Raw genomic sequence first — 20,999 nt, forward strand, 5'->3', positions numbered from 1 at the left:
GTAAAAACAAAGACTGGGGGAAAGAGGAGAGAGAGGAGGGAGGAGTGAAGGAAAAGGGGGGGGAGGGAGGGAGGGAGAGAGAGAGAGAGAGAGAGAGAGAGAGGAGAGCACAGGAGCGAGAGAGCAAGAGCGTGTTTTGCCTGGAAGGCAAGACTTGCAGCCAATCAGCGAGTAGGAGCCTCCCTCGGCGACTCCACTATTGAGTCTATAACCGGCTGGCCGGGCGGAGCTGGCAGCATTTGACTGTGGCTTGGGACGCGAGGAGAGGCGCGCAGCGACCGCCTGACGGCAGGCAATGGTGTAAGCGCCTCTCGGCCTCCCCCTCCCCCAGACGCGGCCGGGTCCTCCCCTCGCCCTCTGGACACACACCCCTGCCTCGTCTCCTCCGCCTCTCCTGCGCTCCGGTCCGCTCCTGTCCTCCGCGGAGGCCAGCCTTGGGGAGGTGCAGTGCCCGCCAGGATGAGTGGCTCCTTCGATCGCAAGCTCAGCAGCATCCTCACCGACATCTCCAGCTCCCTTAGCTGCCATGCGGGCTCCAAGGACTCGCCTACCCTGCCCGAGTCTTCTGTCACTGACCTGGGCTACTACAGCGCTCCCCAGCACGATTACTACTCGGGCCAACCCTATGGCCAGACGGTGAACCCCTACACCTACCACCACCAATTCAATCTCAATGGGCTTGCAGGCACGGGTGCTTACTCGCCCAAGTCGGAATATACCTACGGAGCCTCCTATCGGCAATACGGGGCGTACAGGGAGCAGCCGCTGCCAGCCCAGGACCCAGGTGAGGGCCATGGGGTCGCGAGGACAGTGGGAGACACTGGAAGGTTCCCGAGGGAGGAAAAGGCATGGACTGGAAGCCAAAATATAGGAAAACTTCTAAGAAAAGTACCGCCTGGAGTTAGAGAAGTTGGCGTAGATGACCCTCAGAGGGACCAGGCGACCTTCCAGCCCCGGGTCTGCGAGCATTTGGGGCGCGATGTGCGCGGTGCGCCGCGGTCCCGGATGAGGAGCGGGGTGAGCTGAGAGAGGAAGGGGAGGGCTGTGGGTTGTCAGGAAATCTCCGAATCGAGGTGATTTCGTGGGCATTTCAGCAGGCGATTCTCGATCAGGTCGCAGAGGGCTTGGGGGTAGGCGGCGGGGGCTGGAAACTCTAGGGGCTCTCCTTTGGATAAGGGATGGGGAGACTAGAAGACGTGAGGGGGCAATGAGAGGGACCCACGGAAGTTGTGGGAAAGCGGAGGGAAGCAGCAACTGAGAGGCAGAGAAGCTGAAAAAGGGAAAAGTGAGGCAGCAAGAGAGAAGTGTGGAAAGACAGAGAAAGGACAGAAGAAACAGGAAAGGAAGGAGAGAAGGAAGGGGAGAGGAAGGGGGACAGGGAAAGAAAGAAAGTCTGCACTATCCTTGCGACTTTTCTGAAAACCTAAAGCGATTCAAAAATGAAAAGTTTTTTAAAGGGCGGGGGGTGGGCGGGAAGGAGCGAGAGAAACAAGCAACGACGAGATGGGGCTGGGAAGGGGGCAGCCAGCAGCCGGTCGGCGAGGAGCCCCGAGGCTGGGAGGCGAGCCGGGAAGGCATCGTGAGCGAAGCCGCGGCGGTCCTCGCGCAGGCGGCGGCTGGCGCCGGGGACAGTGCTCCGGAGGCCGGGCGCGGAACTGGGAGCGCCGCGTCGTGGGCCGTGGCCGGGTCCGGCTGTGTGGCCTCGGCTCCTTCCAGGGCCGCGGGCGGCGGAGCGGGCGGCCGGGAATCCCGCGGCGAGTAGGTGGGCGGAAGGGAGGGGCGTCCCGCCGGGCCCTGGAGGGTCGCTGGAGTCGCAGGCAGAGGCTGAGCCGCCCCCTTTCCCGCCCGGTGCGTTCCCCGCAGTGTCGGTGAAGGAGGAGCCGGAAGCAGAGGTGCGCATGGTGAATGGGAAGCCCAAGAAGGTCCGAAAGCCGCGTACCATCTACTCCAGCTACCAGCTGGCCGCCCTGCAGCGCCGCTTCCAGAAGGCCCAGTACCTGGCGCTGCCCGAGCGCGCCGAGCTGGCCGCGCAGCTGGGCCTCACGCAGACACAGGTTGGTGTTTGGCTGCCCAGGGCCGTGGGGGCGCGCGGGATCCCGTAGTTCCCCGGGCGCTGCCGAGCCTGGCTGTCCATTTAAGGGTCCTGCGGGATCCTGGAACTCTTGTCTGGGGGATGGGGGCCTGCGAGGTTCAACTTCGGTCGGAAGTTTCTGCGTTAGCACGTGTACAAGTGAGAATAGTTGTGAACCCGTGCAATTGTGTATGTCTGTCCCAGAGAGAGGTGCTCTCCTTCCCCTACTCCAGGACCTCCAGCTCCCAAGTCCCCCAGCAGCGCTGCTCACTGAGTAGGAGTCCACATCGTGTTTTCCCTCCAGGCTAGGCATGTGTGCAAACTGTGTGCATGTATGGGCGAGTGTGTGTTTGCACACGTGCTGTGTGGGTCTATGTGCACCGGAGGATGCTCACATAGGGAGTGTGATCCTGCCAGGGTCATTGTGCATAACGATGGGGGCACATGTGTGTGACTGTGCGCCCTGAATGCATGTGCGTTCTGAATGCATGTTCAGAAATATGTGCTTGCGTGAAAATACCACATTCCTGCTCAGCACCTGAATACTCAGGCCAAATTCCCTATCTGAAGGAGACGGGGACTCAAAAGTGAGTGTTCTACCCCCACCTCATCCAGTCCTTAAAGCCCCCAGCGGCCTGTCACTGCTCAGGGGAGGAGCAGTGGATGCCTGGCTCCCGCCAGGTGTTGACAGGCGGGCCTAGGTTGTGGCTGTGGCTGTGGCTGCGTGGGGCCCCATCCGCCGGGAATCTGGGTCACCTGGTGAGGAGCTGATTCATTGTTTGTACCAGTCATGGGGTAGGGAGTGGCAGGGGGAGGGGGAGATACCCCAGGGGAAATTTGGGGGAATCATGGCTCACCTGCTCCTGAGTCCCCAGGTCACCCCCATTATCTAACCTGAGCCCAGGAGGACTTCTCCACGCCTGTGTGTGTGAATGTGGGTGCTCATGTTGTGGGGTGCTTATCTGGGTGTATCTGTGTCTGCGTGTATTTTTATCGTCTGGTGTCTGTGTGTGAGGCTGTGAGTGGGAACATGGCTGGGTATGGAGATGTGTATGTGGGTGTGTTTGTCTCTGTATCTGTGCACCTCTGCTTATGGGTGTCTAATGTGAATGAAATGCTACAAACCGCCCATCTCCCACCTCAACGGCTTTTTATTGAGTGCTCACTATATACCAAGCTGCTCTAAGATTTTTATATGTCGTACCTTATTTGAGCCTCAGAGTGACCCTATGAGGCAGGTAATAGTGCTGTTCTCATCCCCATTTTGCAGACAAGAGGAAGGCAAGAACCAGAGAGGTTAAGTAACTTGCCCAAGGTCACGCTTAATAAGCGACAGAGCAGAATTTGGACCCAGGCAGCTGAATGTTGCTAGCCACCGTTCTACCCCAGATGGAAGAAACGATCGGTGTCCTGGGAGTCAGGAGGCCTGTTTTTTGCCTGATTCTTACGTGAAACTGGGTTCTGGCCTTGCTTTTTCTTGGCTGGGTTCTTCCTAGGGTGTTTTGTTTTAGCATTCTGAGAGGCTAACTAGCTACCCCTTTCTTCTCTGGCCCAGGTGAAAATCTGGTTCCAGAACCGCCGTTCCAAGTTCAAGAAACTCTACAAGAACGGGGAGGTGCCGCTGGAGCACAGTCCCAATAACAGTGATTCCATGGCCTGCAACTCACCACCATCACCCGCCCTCTGGGACACCTCCTCCCACTCGACTCCGGCCCCTGCCCGCAGTCAGCTGCCCCCGCCGCTCCCATACAGTGCCTCCCCCAGCTACCTGGACGACCCCACCAACTCCTGGTACCACGCACAGAACCTGAGTGGACCCCACTTACAGCAGCAGCCACCTCAGCCAGCCACCCTGCACCATGCCTCCCCCGGGCCCCCGCCCAACCCTGGGGCTGTGTACTGAGCACCCACCTGACCTGCACCCCTGACAAAGGACCCCAGGACCAGGCAGAAGGCGCCTCCGTCCTAGCCACTCAGGAATCATCGAGGAGCACAGGGAAAAGGAACTCCCTTTCCCCCTCCCTTGCCCCTTCCTCCAGGGACCCAAGCGCTTCCAGATGACATTTGCATGGACCAAGGATGCCCCCTGAACCTCCCTCCCTCTGCCTAGACACTGGGGTGCCCTTCCAGATGTGGGGGCATTCCACCCCAGTGGGGACAGCCGTTCCCCTACATGCTCCAGGAGCCTGGATTGGCGTTAAATGGCTCATCATTTTCCAGCTTCTTAAACTTTAGTGCCTGTTCCCAGACTGGAGACCTTGGGATGGGGGAGAGTGTGGAGGCGGGTCCCGCCTGTGCTGGGGCACCTGGCACTGTGGATCTTATAACTTGCCAGGCCTAGTTCCTCCTGAGCCACTGGTGGTCTCCCCCTGCTTGAGCGGCCCCTCTGCCGAAAAGACAGTGGACATCATGACGAGGACTCCGGGTGGGGACCTGAACTGGTCCCCGCCCTGCACTTCTAGCCCTCATTTAAGATTTGAGGGTGAAACCAAAGAAAACCCCCTAAGTGAGGGAATCTTTTACTATTTGTGGCTTTAGAAGAAAGAACTAAAGGAGCCATCTCTCTCCCCTCTCCTCCGTTCTGAGAGGAGGGCTGGGTCTCAGACGTTTTTCCTAAGGACTTATTTCTTCCACGTCCAGGACTTTGCACAACTTTGGTTTTAAAAGCTGTTGAAAAATAGGAAAACAAAGGGCATTGTTCACAGATAGGGCCAAGTCTCCCCTTGCAAAGGTGCCTCCGTTCTGTCCCCGCCCCCACCTCACCTCCTCTACTCCTCCAGTAAGTTGGCAGTTTTGGTGCCAAACCCCAAATCTCCAAAGAGACATACCAGGGAAGACAAACCCCCAAACACCTCCTTTCCGGTGGCCTTGGAAACAGATTGCTCCGAGCTGGAGAATGTCGGGTGAGGTGCATGGGAGAGGAGGGGAGAGTTAGAACTTGTGCCTTTAGGAGTAAGGGGTAACTGCCTGGAGGGCTGGTGGCACTGCCCCTCCCTGACCCAGACATCCCATCAAAGCTAACTTTCCTCCACCCCTGATGCAGTAAAACATCGAAAAAAAAAGGAGAGGTAGAAGACTGTAGCTATATATATAAATATATAGTAAGTATTTTTTTTTAAGAGCAACAGAGAGAAGCAGCCTCCTCCCTGCTGCGGTTTCCTATTTATGTGGCCGTGTTCCTCCTGGACGGATCTCCCTGTGTGTTTCAAGCTGAGAGATGTGGGCTCCGGCTGGATTTGGGTTTTGTGGGAGGTGCAGGGGCCAAGAGAGACATGGTAGGTCTCCAAGAGTCCCACCGGGCGGGGGCAGGGAGAAGCAAAGCCAGCTCCCACCCCTCCCAGCCTTCTCATTTCTGCTTTCTTACTGGACTCATCTTTATATATAATGTTAATAAAAAAGACGAAAATAACCACTGAGCTCTTTGAACTGGAGGCTGTTGGCAGCTCTTGTGGGGAGGGTCTGAGAGTTGGGGAAGGTGTCCAGTGGGGAGGCACTTCTGAGCTCTGAGGGAGACGGGGCCCCCAGGAAACCACTGCTAAGGTGCTGGGCTGGGCCTGGTCCCTGGTGGCAGGTGCTCCTAAAACCATGGCTGTCCCCCATCTGGGCAGGTCTTTGGGGAGGCTCCCAGCAGCAGCTTCCCTGACTCCTCTGCTTGGCAGCTGGGTGCTCAGAATCAGACAGCTCCCTCTGCACCGCCGCCGGGTCACCTCAGGGCTGCTCTTTGATCTGGAGATCACATGCAGACATGCTTGCACATGTGTGTAACCCCCTGCCTCCACGCCCAGGCACTCCTGGCCCCTCACCCTCCTGTCTGTCCCTTTCAGCTTGGGGTGAGGGTGGGGCCTCAGTCTGGGGGACACCACTGCTCCCTCAGCTGGGAGTGACCTAGCATTGTGATCTAGGCTTGGTGATGGGGGAGGGGTTTGTGTTTACCTTCTCAAGGAGGGCTCAGGCCCTGACTCAGAGCCTCCTCACTGCTGCCACCCTCCTCTTCTAGGTGCCCACCTCCAAGGCTTTGGAGACGGAGAGCTGGAGGTGGCAGAATGAACAGAGGTGTTGAGAGTGACACATCTTGGCACAGACGGGAGACAGCGTGAATGCAGGCACACGCTTGTGAAGCTACCTCTCTCTCACATGCATGCATCAAGACACACAATGACATCTCCCCATCGTCACACACACATGGGCTCCCACTTGAGACAAACCTGTCGTCTGCAGACACATCCACAGACGCAAACACACACCTGAGACATGTTGGCGTCACACGAGGTACAAAGCCAAAGCCATAACACTCCAAGAGTTGCGGGCTGCCAACACACAGGTGCACAGACACACATCACTCAAGTCACCCTAGCATCAGACACATATACACACACATACACACGCACACATAGAAGCAGAGCAGCTCCCTGTGATGGAAAAAGTCAGACAGAAAATCAGCAGCATGGCCCGGCATGGCATCTCACACCTATAATCCTAGCACCTTGAGAGGCCAAGGTGGGCGGATCATTTCGGCCTAGGAGCTCGAGACTAGTCTGGACAACAAGGTGAAACCCCGTCTCCACAAAAAACACAAAAATTAGCCGGGTATGGTGGCATGCACCTGTAGTTCCAGCTACTCGGGAGGCAGAGGTGGGAGGATTGCTTAAGCGTGGGAGGTGGAGGCTGCAGTGAGAAGTGATCACACCACTGCACTCCAGCCTGGGCGACAGAGCAAGACCCTGAAAAAAAAAAAAAAAAAAAAGAAAGAAGAAGGAAAGAAAGAGAGAAAGAAGAAGAAAAGAAAACATTACCGAGGTGACCCAGCTCAAATAGGAACCTGTGTCAAGGCCCTCAGTTACCCCATCTGTCAAATGGTGATAACCAGATCCCCACCCTGTTGGCCTCTGGGGCTGTTTTGAGGCACACAGCAGACTAAGGATGAGGCAGAAGGAGCGGGTCTCAAGCTCACGGAAGGGATTTGTTGGATGCTCGCAGCCACACAGATGAGGGGTCCTCCAGCAGGGCTCCAGAGCTAAGGAGACGCACCCTCATCCAGTCCCCTCACTCTCAGAAGGTAGGCTCTTCCCTCCCCCATGCCCGCAGGAGGCGGAAGGGAGGAGGACCTCCAGCCCACGGACGCCAGCCGGGCTGGCAAGGGTTAAGGTGGCAGCTGCCAGGCAGGGCTGAGCTGAGCAGTTTGGTTTGAGGGCTGCGTGCAGGCGGGAGCAACGAGGCGGCAGCCGGGCAGACTTGCTGGAGACACTGCATTTTATTAGGGCTGGGCTGCCAGCAAAGGGAGGGAGAGAGAAGGAAAGGGCAGAGAGAGAGGAAGGAAGGAGGGAGGCAGGGCGGGCAGGCGGGCGGCTCTGGGATGAAAGGATGTTGTAAGCTCCCTAATTCCTCCCTGCTCATCCCGGCTCTGTCAGGCTGGATTAACTGCCCAGGTGACCTGCTGCGGGGGTCAGCCCCACCCCGACCTCCCCTTCCTTCTCTCCTCATCTCTAGGCCAGGCAGGTCACCCTCTTCATCAGCCCTGGTGGGGGCCCCCACAGGCACAGGGGCTGGGGATGGAGGCCCTGGCAGGGTACCAGGGTAAGGCTGCTGAGCCCATCTTCTACCAGGTGCTTCTTGACTACACCCATGGCCTCGTGACAACCTTTGTGAGGCAGGGAAGAAGCAGGGCGGGCTAGGGAACCCCAGCCTGCCCTGAGGGTCACTGTTCTCCAAAACTTAGACACAGCTGGCATTCGCTAAACTCCTGCTCTGTGCCAAGCACTTTGCATGTGACCTGTCACAGCTTGGGAGGTAGGTGGCATAGTACCCATTTTTCAGGTGGGAAAACGGAGGCAAGAGAAATGGAGTCTCTGCTGAGGTCACATAACGTCTTACTTGCCAATGCTAGAATTTGAACCCTAGGTCTGGAGAATGGGTGCTCTTAATGGTGGGCTTTTCAGAATCTCTGGGCATCCCAGTGCAGAGTGTCTGAAAGCTGGAGCCACCGCAGCCCCACCCATCCCAGCTGGCCAGTCGTCCTCCCTGAGTTCTTCCCTGGGAGGAGAAACGGAGAGCGGAGGGCTGGTCCTGGGAAAGCTTAATGTTGCAGTCAGGAATGTGTGTGCTGAAGTCAGCTGACCTGGATTTGAATCCTGCCTCCAGTACTTTATTGGTTGTGTGACCTTGGGCAAGTCACTTAACCTTTCTAAGCCTCAGTTTCCTCATCTGTAATGTAGGGATAATGCTACCTACCCAGCAGCGTTGTTGAGAGGATTAAATGAGAGAATGTGAGTAAAATACTTTACAAGGTCCCCAGCAGATGGTGAGTACTACTCAGTTAATGGAAGCGACTGCTGCTAATGGTGACCAGGGAGATGAGGCTTGCTCCCCAACCAGCCTCCTTCCCCATCCATCACTCCACACCCCCAATTCAGACCCAGCCTACTGGCTGCACTTGCTACATTGGCCGACCCACCCATCTGTAGGTGCACTCATAAAAGGAATAAATCAACCAATTATTTATTCAGCACCTGCTATATCTCAGGCATGTTCCAGGAGGTGGTCTGACTGATGACCAAAGCCTGGAAAAGGAAGGCACAGACCCTGTGCTAGAGCTCCAGGGCCAGAGGCAGACCCACTCGGGAGGGGCCTGAAGCTGGGCACACCTGACATAATCCAGGGAGGACAGGACGGACTGTCAGAGGAAAGGGCAAGGCAGTTGGTGGTGAGTGGGAGGGAAGCCTGGAAAGACTGCATAGAGGAGGAGGCATTTGAAGGAAGCCTTGAAAGAAGATGGAAGCATGATAGGCAAAGATGGGGGGGCGATTCTGGGAACATATTCCCCCTCCAGGACTCCATGGGGTCAAGAGGAGTGAGGCTTGTGAAGCCTGATCGCAGCTGCCTTATGAATCATGCTGGGGCCAGTGCAGGGAGGGAAACCGCAGACCCAGAGGGTCCCCAGATCCATCCTGGGTGTCAAGCTAAGAGAAGGGTAAGGGTGTTGCCATTCCCAGACCCTCAGGTTTGCTGGAAGATGCCCCAGCACCTTGAGCTTGGGGTAAGGAAGCTCCTGCGCCTCTTTTGTGAGGAGGTAGCTTCTGCTTTTCTCACTTAGGGAAGTGGATGAGAAGGATGGTCTCTCTTTCCCTGAGGACCCTTCCCTTGAGGGGGTCCCAGATACTAGGGGACCTGAGAGACCCCACCCAATTCAGCCTCCATATTCCACACCCTTCAGCACCACACCACCCCTATTGCTTATTACCTAGTCCAGCAGAGCCACTGGGGTAATGTGAGCAAAGTGGTGAAGATTCTAGACAGCTGGCAAAGGCCCCTGACACTCAGCCTCCCAGCCCCTGACTTCCAAGACTCTAGATGAGGGCTCTAGGTGGCTACGTTGGTTGAGTTCCATCAACTAAGCCTGGAGGGGATTGGAGGAAAAGGGGAGAATGGAGGGGGAAGAAGAAGGGGAAGCAGCCAGCACCCTGGCCTCTGTTTTTCCAGCTTTAATTGCAGTGTTAATCACCTTAATAAGCTGTTTACCAACTACCCAACAGCCTGAGACTTGGAGACTTCGAAGGCAAAAAGTGCTTCGGACATGAGTTTCCGAGGCCCCAGGCGGGAGGAGGATGATGTTGATGGGGTCCTAGTGGGGCTGGGGACAGAGGGAGCAGGTTGGGGGATTGCGGGAGAAGGCCGGGGCCAGGAAGTCAGGGAAGGGCAGCCTCAAGCTCTTCCAAGGGGCCCAGCAACCTCTCCACCAGAAGCCCTTGAGGCCTCTTCCTCAGGGAAGCCTTCCCCCATCTCCAACATGGGTCCCCAGCCCCTGCCTTTCTCTTTTGTCACTGGGCTGTGCTTGTCACCACTAACTCAGTGACTCTCTGCAGGCTCCATCCTAGCTCTGTGGAGGCAGAGCCTGCATGGCGCCTTCCTTATTGCTTTGTCCCTAGCTCATAGCATGGGCATGAACCACGTGGAGTATTTTTGTTCCCCCTGGGGAGGGTTGCTGGGCTGGAAGGCAAAGGACCTGGAAATGCCTTTTTATACCAAGGTCCCTAGGGGCAGAACTAGGGAAGAATCTGAACTGGGGGCATCAGGAATGAAGTCAGGGACTGGGGCATGTTCTCCTGGACACCCCCCACCCTCACCTCATGCCTAGCACAGGCTGGAATAGCAGGATGCTCAGTGAACAGAATGCATGAATGATGACATGAAATGATCGATCTTGGGACCCCTCTCCTAGTCCCTCTCTCAGCATCAGGGGAGGGGCTGTGAGGGTGAGGGGGACATGATAACTGCCCCTCCCCAGGCTGATGGGAGTTAAATGAGATGACAAGAGGAGAGCCCAGCACCCAATTGCTACTCCTGAGCAACTGCAGGAGTTGACAGTGATCGCACTCTCACTAGGCATTCTCCTCTAATCATCAGGAAGCAGGCCCAGAGAGGCCGTGTGACTTGCCCAAGATCACACAGCAGGTGAGTGTTCTTAGTGCTCAGGCCCCTCTCTCTACGCCAGGCTACATCTGGACAGGCACTGCTGAGTGGGCTCTCAAACCCTTGCAGAACCAAGAGAGGCCCCTGGATCACAAGCAGGTGGTCCCAATGATCTGACGTCCCTGAATGCTTTTCTTCAATTGGCCCATTTGGTTGGGGAATCTAGCAGGCTTTTTGGGGGTGGGACAGAGTATGGACCAGGCCTATTAAGCTCCAGGAGTGTCCTGGGAAGCTCAGAGGCCCAGGAAGCATTAAGGAAGGGCCAGGAGTCTCCTGGCTACCTCTGCCTAAGATGAGGAGTCAGAGGAGGGGCTTAGGGGTTGGGCAGCCAGGATAGGCACTTTGGAAGGAGACAAACCTGGGGATGGGGACAGAGGGTGGGGCCTCGAGGCCTAAATTCCTGGGTTGTCTCCTGGGGCAAATCAGAGCAGGATTGGAAGTGTCTGCTGAGTCAGCAGGGAACAGAGACTCCACACCCTGGAGGATTAGCTGGAGCGGGGGAGGGGTGTCCCCTACCCCAGGCAGTTCACCTCGCACCTGGCAGCAGCGCGTCCTTCCCTGCACACTGAGGGTGCCTGGCCACGTCATGCAATGTGTGTGGCACTGTCCCACACCCACCCCCCGGGTCAGTCAGGCCTGCCCTGAGCTCAGGAACCACTGATGGTGAGTGGGGGAGGATGATGTGCCTTCAGCGAGGGGAGGGTGGGCAACTGAAGAAGTCAGAAGGCCAGAGGGAGCAGGAGGGGGGCTGGAAAGGAAGGCAAGCAGAAGACAGTTGCTCCCAAGAGCAGAGAGATCCTCCCAAGATCTGGGCAGGGACGGTGCTAACGGAAGACCTACTGTGTGCTAAGCCCTATGCCAGGAGCTTCCACATGCAGTGTCTCATTTCTTCCTCACAGCTACCTGCCAAGGTCAGTGGCATTATTATGCCATTTTGTTGGTGAGATCAATGAGACTGTGTAACCTCAGGTCAGTCACTTGCCCTCTCTGAGCCTGACTTTCCCTCATCAATGTAATGGAACTAATCATATCTCTCTTGCAGGGCTGCTGAGGAAATTAAATGAGATAACACATATAAAAGGCTTAACACAATGATGGGAGCTCAACAAACTGTACTGTCAGGTTTTTGTCTTGTTTTGGTTTTTGGAGATGGAGTTTCACTCTTGTCACCCAGGCTAGAGTGCAGTGGTGCCATCTTGGCTCACTGCAACCTCTGCCTCTGGGATTCAAGGGATTCTCATGCCTCAGCTTCCCAATTAGCTGGGATTACAGGTGCCCACCACCACGCCTGGCTAATTTTTGTATTTTTAGTAGAGATGGGGTTTCACCATGTTGGCCAGACTAGTCTTGAACTCCTGACCTCAAGTGATCTGCCCGCCTTGGCCTCCCAAAGTGCTGGGATTACAGGCATGAGCCACCGTGCCCGGCCTGTACTGTCAGTTTTAGATTAAATCAGCCATGAGCAGGTAGGACACTCCTCAGTGTCCCTCCTCAGTTGGCCCAGGGAGTTCTATGTACCCTCCATGAGTCCGAAGTTGACCCTTTCTTCTCTGTCAGGGGAGGTCACCTACAAAATTCCTCCCTCTACTGGAAAAGTGCTTCTTGATCTCATGGTTCAGATAATAGAAGGATGATCACCCAGGAAACCACCATGTGCCTAGAACCAGCAGAAGGGATGATGACAGGGGTTTATGTATCTCAGTTACTGATCAGTTAAAGATCTGGCCTCCACGTCTATATGCTTAAGATTTTGTTTTGCGTTTCCATTTTAAAAGGAATATTTTTCCTTATTTATTGCTATACTAAAGATCAGCTACTGATGTCTTATATTTAGCTCATATCTAGCCACTATGCCCAAATTCTCTTAATTCTGGAAAATTTTTTCCCCTGGAGTTTCTTGAGTTTTCTAAGTATACAATCAAATATCAGTAAAAAGAGATTTTTGTTTGTTTTTTCTTTTTTTGAGACAGAGTCTCACTCTGTTGACCAGGCTGGAGTGCAGTGACACAGTCTCGGCTTGCCATAACCTCTGCCTCCCAGGTTCAAGTGATTCTCCAGCCTCAGCCTCCCAAGTAGCTGGCATGACAGGCACGCGCCACCACACCTGGCTAATTTTTGCATTTTTAGTAGAGACGAGGTTTCACCATGTTGGCTAGGCTGTGAACTCCTGACCTCAAGTGATCCACCCGCCTTGGCCTCCCAAAGTGTTGGGATTACAGGCGTGAACCACCACACCCAGCCGGAGATAGTTTTATCTCTGCTTTTTTGCGTAGTCAGAGGAAATCTGGGGTTACAGGAGGGGGCAATCTTTCATGAATGAAGAAGTCAGGGGCCTTGTCTGCCTCTGCATTAGCTCTGACTCAGGCAGGCACTGTATGGACTTCCCTCTTCAGTTGCCTTCCCACCTGAGGTGTTCAGAAGGACCAGGGAGCACAGTCAGACATCCTCACTCTTTAGCCAGCCTCCTGCACAACCTCCTCTACTAGTCACAAAGCAGCTTCTGTCCAGCCCATCACCCACACTACAGGGTGGCTGAGGAAGATAGCCCACTCCATGGCTTTACTCACAGGTGGCTCCAACCCAAAAAGAGGCTTGGTGGGAATAGAGACTTCCTTAGACCACTTGGCCACCCTGACACCTGGGAATAGGGACTTCCAAGCAGAGAAGAGCAATAGAGGAACTGGTACTTGGGCAAGATTCCTTGTGGACAGAGAGTGTTTTCCTTACTTGTCAGTCAGAGATACTAATAATTATGAATCCTTGCTGAATACTTACTGTATTATTGTGACTTTTTTTTTTTTTGAGATGTAGTCTCGCTCTGTCGCCCAGGCTGGCGTGCAGTGGCGCGATCTTGGCTCACTGCAATCTCTGCCTCCCAGGTTCAAGCGATTCTCCTGCCTGAGCACCCCAAGTAGCTGGGATTATAGGCGTGCGCCACCACACCCAGCCAATTTTTTTGTATTTTTAGTAGAGACGGGGTTTCACCATGTTGGCCAGGCTGGTCTTGAATTCCTGACCTCAAGTGATCTGCCTGCCTCAGCCTCCCAAAGTGCTGGGATTACAGACATGAGCCACCGTGCCTGGCTGACTTTTGTGTTTCAACTCCTATAGTCCCCACAAAAACTCTAAGAAGCACATGCTCTCATCTTCATTTTCCAGGTAAGAAAGGTGCAGTATAGAGAAGTTAAGAAACTTGCCCAAGGCCATCGAATTGGACTTGAATCAGGAATCTGGCTCTTCATTGTTTTGCGTTCCTGGGGGTAGAACTAGACTATTCTCCATTATATGGCGAACTGGTGGGTCAGAGAAGTCAGGGGGATGGAAAGAGAGACACTTCCAGCACCATTGGTCTAGCCAGGGTGAAGGAATAAGCCACTATCTCTCCTAGCATATCTGGCATTTTTCACAAATTACTAGGGGTGCACTCTCCTTGTCTCCATGACCTTTGGAGGCATCATTTGATCATTGGCCCTACTGCATAGGTGAGGAAATAAAGACCCAGAGATGTGAAGTGACTTGCCCAAAGCCCTCTCAATTGAGTGCCTGCATCTCAGAGTGCAAATCCTTGAAGACTTTATAAGGGCTCTATGGAGGAGGAGGTAAATCTTATTTCAAGGGGGTTGGGGGAATAACAATTATCACTTGGATAGGGCTGCCAAGGGGCTGGGAATGGGAGGGATCCAAAGTCAGAGATGAGTCCCAAGACAGAATTCAAGGTTTAGAAAGGCAGGTAGGGCCGGGCGCGGTGGCTCAAGCCTGTAGTCCCAGCACTTTGGGAGGCCGAGACGGGCGGATCACGAGGTCAGGAGATCGAGACCATCCTGGCTAACACGGTGAAACCCCGTCTCTACTAAAAAAATACAAAAAACTAGCCGGGCGCGGTGGCAGGCGCCTGTAGTCCCAACTGCTCGGGAGGCTGAGGCAGGAGAATGGCGTAAACCCGGGAGGCGGAGCTTGCAGTGAGCTGACATCCGGCCACTGCACTCCAGCCTGGGCGGTAGAGCGAGACTCCGTCTCAAAAAAAAAAAAAAAAAAAAGAAAGGCAGGTAGAAGGGTTTGAGGAGCTAAGGCAAAGACCTGGGTCACAAGGGGTGGAAGAAGCCTGCATTGGTGGATCCAGCTGATCCCCCTGGGCTTGGGGAATGTGACAGGAGCTGGGCAGAGGCATGTCAGGAGCCTCCTGCAGTCTGGCTTCCCCCAGGATCTGTTGGAGCAAAGAATTCCCGGCGGCTCCAGGGCTGGGAGGAGGAGCTTGCAGCAGGCCCCAGCTTGCAGAGACAGAGAAAGCAGCTCCTGGGTTCAGCCGGAGAGGAGTGGTCTCGTGGCTCTCTGGCAGGCAAGGCGGGCAGTGGAAAGGACATGGCCTGGCAAGTGCCATGTGGCCCCATCCCCTCTTAGGCCTCTACCCAACCCCATGTGCTGAGCCTCTCCACCCCAAAGAGAGTGGGAGCATCAGGGTTAAGGGAGGGGTGAGCAGGCAGAGAAAGAAGCCAGGGCGCCCTGGAGTCCCTAGTCCAAGAGGGGAGGCCCATGCAGCTCTCTCTGGCAACCTCCAGCCTGAAGAAGGAGTACAAGTCTGAATGGGTCAGGCTAAGGTGCAAACCAGGACAGAGAAGATAATCATGGCATGGGCTTGTAGGTGGAGGAGATGCCCAGAGAACCTCTTGATGGAAGTGGGATAATCCAGATGTGTGCTCCAACCTCATGATGTGGCCTCTATGTTACATCAGCTGGAGGTGGAGAGGGTGAGAGAGTGGGGGCCACAGGCTTGAGTTAAATCTCATGTGGCGGCAAAATGATCTTCCTTAGGCTTAACCCCGAGCAACTAAACTCTGAAAGGAATGGTTCATACAGAGCTGAGAGGAATCTCTTCCACAGAGAGTGGCACCCTCCCCTGGAAATGAAGTCATCTCTCCGTTTTTGGGCCAGAGAGGCCGAAGGCCTGGCACTGTGAGACACTGAATCAGAAAGCTTGATGTTTGGAGGAAGCTTGGGGCCGACTCCTTTCCCCTTCCTGAGCTGGCCAGACATGCCCCCTACGGCGCCAGTGGGGCTGAGTACCTCAGCATCATCAAACTGGGGGGCTGGGAAGAGCCAGCTATAGGATGCATCCCATCTGCGGCACAAGGGAGCTTAGTCTAATGGTAGAGACAGGGTCTGCCTTACAAAGCCCCAGACTAGAGTGGAAAGTGGTGGTAGACACACATTAGCCCACTCTGGTCCCTGCACCCAGAACTTAGCAAGAGAAATTATCTGAGTTGCAGAGAGGGTATGTAACTTGCCCAAGGTCACACAGCAATTAGTATCAGGTACAGATCTTTGGTTCGCAGAGCTGTGCCTTCCTCACCACTCTGTGATCCCAAGCCCCTTCCTGCTTCCCTGGATGGGAGTCAATGTCAGGGAAAGGGGGCAGAGGGATCAGTGGAGACTTCTGAGGGAAAGGCCACTTAAGCCCCCTTAAATAGCCTCTGGGTTCCTGTGGCAGAGCTGGACTCCAAGACATGTCTGGGAGCCATGAGTTGTACCAGGAAGGGCTGGGGACAGAAGCTCTTCTTGCTAGAGCTTAGGAAAAGAAGTAGGCAAAGCTTCAGGGAACACAAACAATCAACTCAGAATAAAATTATCAGATCTCTGTGGCTGTTCAGCCTCTCTCCTCAACCACTCACCAGGGAAATGTTCCCAGAAAATAGATGCAGAGCTAGGAAAGGGAGAGAGAAAGGGAAGGGGCAGGAGAAGAAAGAGATAGAGAAAAAGAGACTGCCCCCCGCCTACACACATGTGCTTGCACACAAGGAAGCTAGTCTGTATATTTCTGGGCATGCACGTCTGTTTCTGCCTATGGTCAAGTCGCTGGGCATTTCCCTTTCGGTGCTTCGCTGTGCTGTGCTTTTCTCTGTGAGTATATAAGCTGCGAGGGCATCTCTCTGTGTATGTCCATGTACAACCTTGGGAATGCTTCATGTACACATGTGTCTACGTGTGGCTCTGCCCACTCCCTGCACCCCATTTTGTGTGTCCGCCTGCCTGTGTGCATATATCTTCTGTGGGTTCACGTGTGCACATGCGCTGTCTGTGTGCCTGGCTCCCTGGCTGGTCTTGTCTCCAAGCATTTCTCTGGGGCCTTTGCATTCTGAGGTTAGGAGTAGAAGGGCCTTTTATTTCCACCCCCACCACCAAATTTTCTTTTTTTCTTTGAGACCGAGTCTGGCTCTGTTGCCAGGCTACAGTACAGTGGTGCAATCTTGGCTCACCGTAACCTCTGCCTCCCGGGTTCAAGTGATTCTCCTGCCTTAGCCTCCCGAGTAGCTGGGACTACAGGTTGCCCGCCACCATGCCTGGCTAATTTTTGTATTTTTAGTAGAGACAGGGTTTCATCATGTTGGCCAGGATGGTCTCCGACTCTTGACTCATGATCTGCCCACCTCAGCCTCCCGAAGTGCTGGGATTACAGGCGTGAGCCACCGCACCCGCCCGGCCCTATTCCCCCTTTTTAAGCAATCTGCACAGCCCAGGAAATGGGGAAGCGGAAGTATGGTGAAGAGGCCACTTGTCGCTCTCAAAGTGTTTTCATCTTGGAAGGAGAGACAGCAGTCACCCAAGGAGTCACTGACAGAACTTCTCCCGGCTCCCCAGGTCCAACAGCCATGCTGCTCAGAGAAGGGGCAGGGGCACGAGGTGGGGTGGGGTGAGGTGAGGAGAAACAAGAGCTGAAGGAACTCTTCCTCTTTACCCCACCTTGAAATGAGCAGGGAAGATATGAAAGAGAAACACTTTGGGGTCGGTGACTTTTTCTTTTCAACCATCATTATTAAAACATTACTCACCTCCTGGAATGGGGCTCCCAGGTCAAGGGGAACCCTAGTCTCTTGAAAGCCAGCTCCTTCATGGGCGGGCTTGAAACGATCTTTGCAGAGGCCTGAAGCCCATCCCCACACCTCGTTTTAACCCCCTGCTTCCCAGCTTCTACCTCTAGTTCCCTCTCAGCTCCATCATGGCCCCCTCCTGCCTCCTCCTGGCCAAGTGAGGCCTGGGAAGGAAAGGGTTATCCCGGGGGCAGTGGGGATGGGAAACACCTGTAGGATGCCTTTTGGAAGGAAGAAGCCTTGTACATTCAATTGAGAGGAGCTTTGCCATCACTATAATGGGAGGAATTGGGATTAGACACCAGGCAGAAACTAGACAGACTTTGAGCAGGGGAGGAGAGAAATGAGAGTCCCGTCAGCTTCTTGGCGGAAGCAGGAAATCACTGTCCACCTTCTCAGACTTTTCCTCTCTCTACCCACGTCCCTTATAAATTCTGGGGAGGTCCTTGATCTCCAAGGCCCCCGTCTACACAGGCCTCAGCTACCGGGATAACATTCCATTGACTCTCTGGATACAATCCCAGAAGCAAGTCCAGGCATCCAAACTCAAATGAGGTTTGGAGCTGAGTAATCAGCTGCTATGGCTTTGCAGACATTTTGTCGGGGAACAACCAGCTCCCCACCCCCACCTCAGATTTTGGGGTGGAGGAGGGGCGGCCATCACTGGGTGTCTTCCCCCTCAACCACCACCACATTCTCCCTCTTCCCACCTGCAAGTAATTTGGCCAATGGGAGGGCAGTTAAGATTGCAGTGTGGAATCCCTCAAGATCTGTGTGTATTTGGTGAGGAGGGGGCTACCTCCCTTCCCCTCAGACCCCATGTGCCCTTTTCCTCTTCACAGCAGCAAATTACTTGTAATTATCTCACATTGAAAGCCTTCAGGAGCCGCTCCCAAAATTGCTTTAATTGAATTAATTAAATCTCATTTTGCTGGGAGAAAACATGGAGGCATGACTTAAAATAGTATATGGGGAGAGGGAAGGTGAGTGGCCCAGAAAGGAGGGGAAGCCCGAGTCAGCTTTCCCGTAGCTGAGACCCTTGTAGTACCCTGGACATTCTCTGGACACACTTTCCCGTCTTCCAGTTGCAGCTGACTTCAGACGCACTGTGCTGCGTCTTCTGCATTCAGGACCTTGCCCGCATCCAGCTCTCGGATGGTGGTGACCAGCGATGTTTTGAGTTCTCCAGCCTCAATCCTCCTCTGCCCTCCCAGGAGGCAGTTCTCCCAGGGGCAGAGGTGAATGGATGGCAGTAGGAATTCCCCCTCGCTGAAACCCCTCCCCTCTCGTCCCCCGATAATAACAGCAGTTGTAAATGCCATTTATTAAGTGCTTACTATGTTCCAGGCACCATGTCAAGCATGTTACAAGCACTATCTCATTTTGTCATCACAATCACTCTGCAAAGCAAGTCCTATTAGTATTCACATCTTGGGTGGGGGTGGGAGATGGGAATAAGCAGGGCTCAGAGAGAGGTTAACTTACCAAAAGTCACACTGCTAGAAGGTGACAGAGCTGGGACTCTCTGTAGCTTAAAGCCTCTGTTCTTAACCATCCAGTCTTGGTCCCCCTCCCTTACTGACCCAATTTTCCCAGTGGGGCTCCCCCAGGGGAAGGAACCATGGGGTTCTCCTTCTACAACCCTGATGGCCTGAGGGAAGGGAACGGGCACCTCCTCCACCGGGGACTCCAGGCCCATCGCCACCCAGGAGCTCAGGGAAACTGGACCAGCTCCCAAATGGAAAAGAGATTCCCATTTCTCCTGAAAGGATGGATAGAAGGAAGGGGGTGGGGGAGGGCAGGGGGGGTGGGGGGGGGCGGGGGGGGAGGGGGATGCTGTCAGCTCAGCTGGCCTCTAGCTGAGAGAGTAATTACACTCCTTCTGCTACTTAACTTTACAACCTGGGCTGTTGTTTTAACAATGTGACTTGTGTTGGGCTGTCCAATTAATCTCGCCTTTGGAGGCTTTCCTAGATGGGGCGGTAGATCTTATCTTGGGTCTGTGGAAAGAGGAGTGTGCAACCTGCAGTGGGCGGGAACAGCTGCCCGGAGGGCCTGTGGCCTCAGAGGAGACCAAGAGAAGAGAACTGGGGCTGGGGTGAGAGAGCCAGTGGAGCCTGGGGCTTGGCGAAAGGGAAGGCATTGGAGGAAGTGGAAGATATTTGTCCTCCTGGCACTCCCATTCCTCACCACTCCTGGATCTTGGCTTTGGTCTACCCGTGCCATGTGCCATCCCCAAGAGAATCCTCTGGGTGTGTTTTGTGGAATAAGGGTGGTCACTGACCCAGAACAGGGTGAGGAATAGGGGCTGAGGAGGAACTGACTGTAGGCATCAGGAGCTGGGGGATTTCATACCCCTCTGCCCTACATATGACTCCAATGTGGGCTTCTCTCTGGCCTGCAGAGGTTGGCTGGAAGTGTCTGAGTGGGCTTTTCAGACTGGGGCAGGCACCCAGTTTGCAGTGTCTGGGAACAGGTCTAGGCAGTAAGAGGGAAGCTCAACTTGGAAGCTTTTTGCCTGGATTTGGAGGCCCCTCCCCCAGCCCCTCAGGCCATGCTGGGCTGGATTCCCTGAATTATTCTGCCACCCTTGTCCTCAGCTCCTCTCCCAAGGCGCTCCTTATCCTGCTGATCCTGGTGGAAGTGGGGGTGGTGCTATGTGTTCCAGTGGGGTGTGGTGGCCAGGAGTCTGTCAGGTCCTGCTGCTCCCCAGGCCGCCTGCCCTTCTCGCCCAGCACTGAGCCCCCTGGCCCAGCCTGAATTGGAGGCCCTTGACAATACCCACACCTCCATCTGCGTTTTCCTTTGCCTGGAACTCACCACACCAGCGTCTGGTCATTCGTTTGCCTCGGTCATCATGGTATCCCAAGGATCTAGCAGAGCCCAGGGTCTCTACATGTTTGTTGGATGGAAGAGAATTCCAGTTCCTTTTGGTGTTTTCCTTCTCAGACCTGCCCCTCCTCCTTCCCCAAGGTGAGCTGAGGCCATCCTGCCCCCAAGCAGCACACTTCTCCAGGTAGGACTGGACCGGATCCGTGGGTGTGCCCTCTCTCAAGGTGAACAGGGCCTCTCCCTGGGCTAAAGGTGGGGCCTAGGGACTGTAAGGTGCCTGGCTCCCTCTAGAACTGGAGAGCGTCTGCTGGGGAGTCGCACTCAGACCCTGCATGAGCATCTCCTGGGTTCACACGGGAGCATATTAAATTGTGGATGTTGTTAGAACATTCCAAAGCCAGAATCACAAAGTTAGTTAGTGGCCAAGACAAATCTAGAATCCAGTGCCTCTGATGCCTGTAATTCCATGGTAGAAGAGTCAGATGGGCCAGAAGACATGCGTGACCAGGCCCTACCCATAAGAAGTCAGGAAACAAACACATCTCACACCCAGAACGCAAAGTTTTGTACAAACTTTAATCTCTGGAAGTTGGTGGTGTGAAGCTCAAGCTCCAATTCGTTCTAAATCTGCACAGTTTCTTTGAACAGAGACAGCTGCAAGGAGCTGAATCAATGGGCCTACCCACCTACTTGGGGGTGTCTATACCCGTACTAATCCAGAGAGCCAGTTGGTCCCCATTTCCCCCCAAGTGTTACCAGGTTTCCAA

At 54.6% G+C, this 20,999-nt stretch overlaps 1 protein-coding gene across 1 annotated transcript; it reads left to right on the top strand.

Annotated features, from left to right (window-relative positions):
- The first annotated feature begins 234 nt into the window (after window positions 1-234).
- LOC105472359 (distal-less homeobox 3) lies at window positions 235-5,499 on the top strand. The gene is made up of 3 exons (XM_011725523.2): window positions 235-784; window positions 1,864-2,054; window positions 3,627-5,499. The coding sequence occupies exons 1-3, from the start codon at window positions 460-462 to the stop codon at window positions 3,972-3,974; spliced, it is 864 nt and encodes a 287-aa protein (XP_011723825.1). The 5' UTR covers window positions 235-459; the 3' UTR covers window positions 3,975-5,499.
- The last annotated feature ends 15,500 nt before the right edge of the window (window positions 5,500-20,999 follow it).

This window comes from Macaca nemestrina, chromosome 17 (genome assembly GCF_043159975.1).
Source record: "Macaca nemestrina isolate mMacNem1 chromosome 17, mMacNem.hap1, whole genome shotgun sequence".
Lineage (NCBI taxonomy): Eukaryota > Metazoa > Chordata > Mammalia > Primates > Cercopithecidae > Macaca > Macaca nemestrina.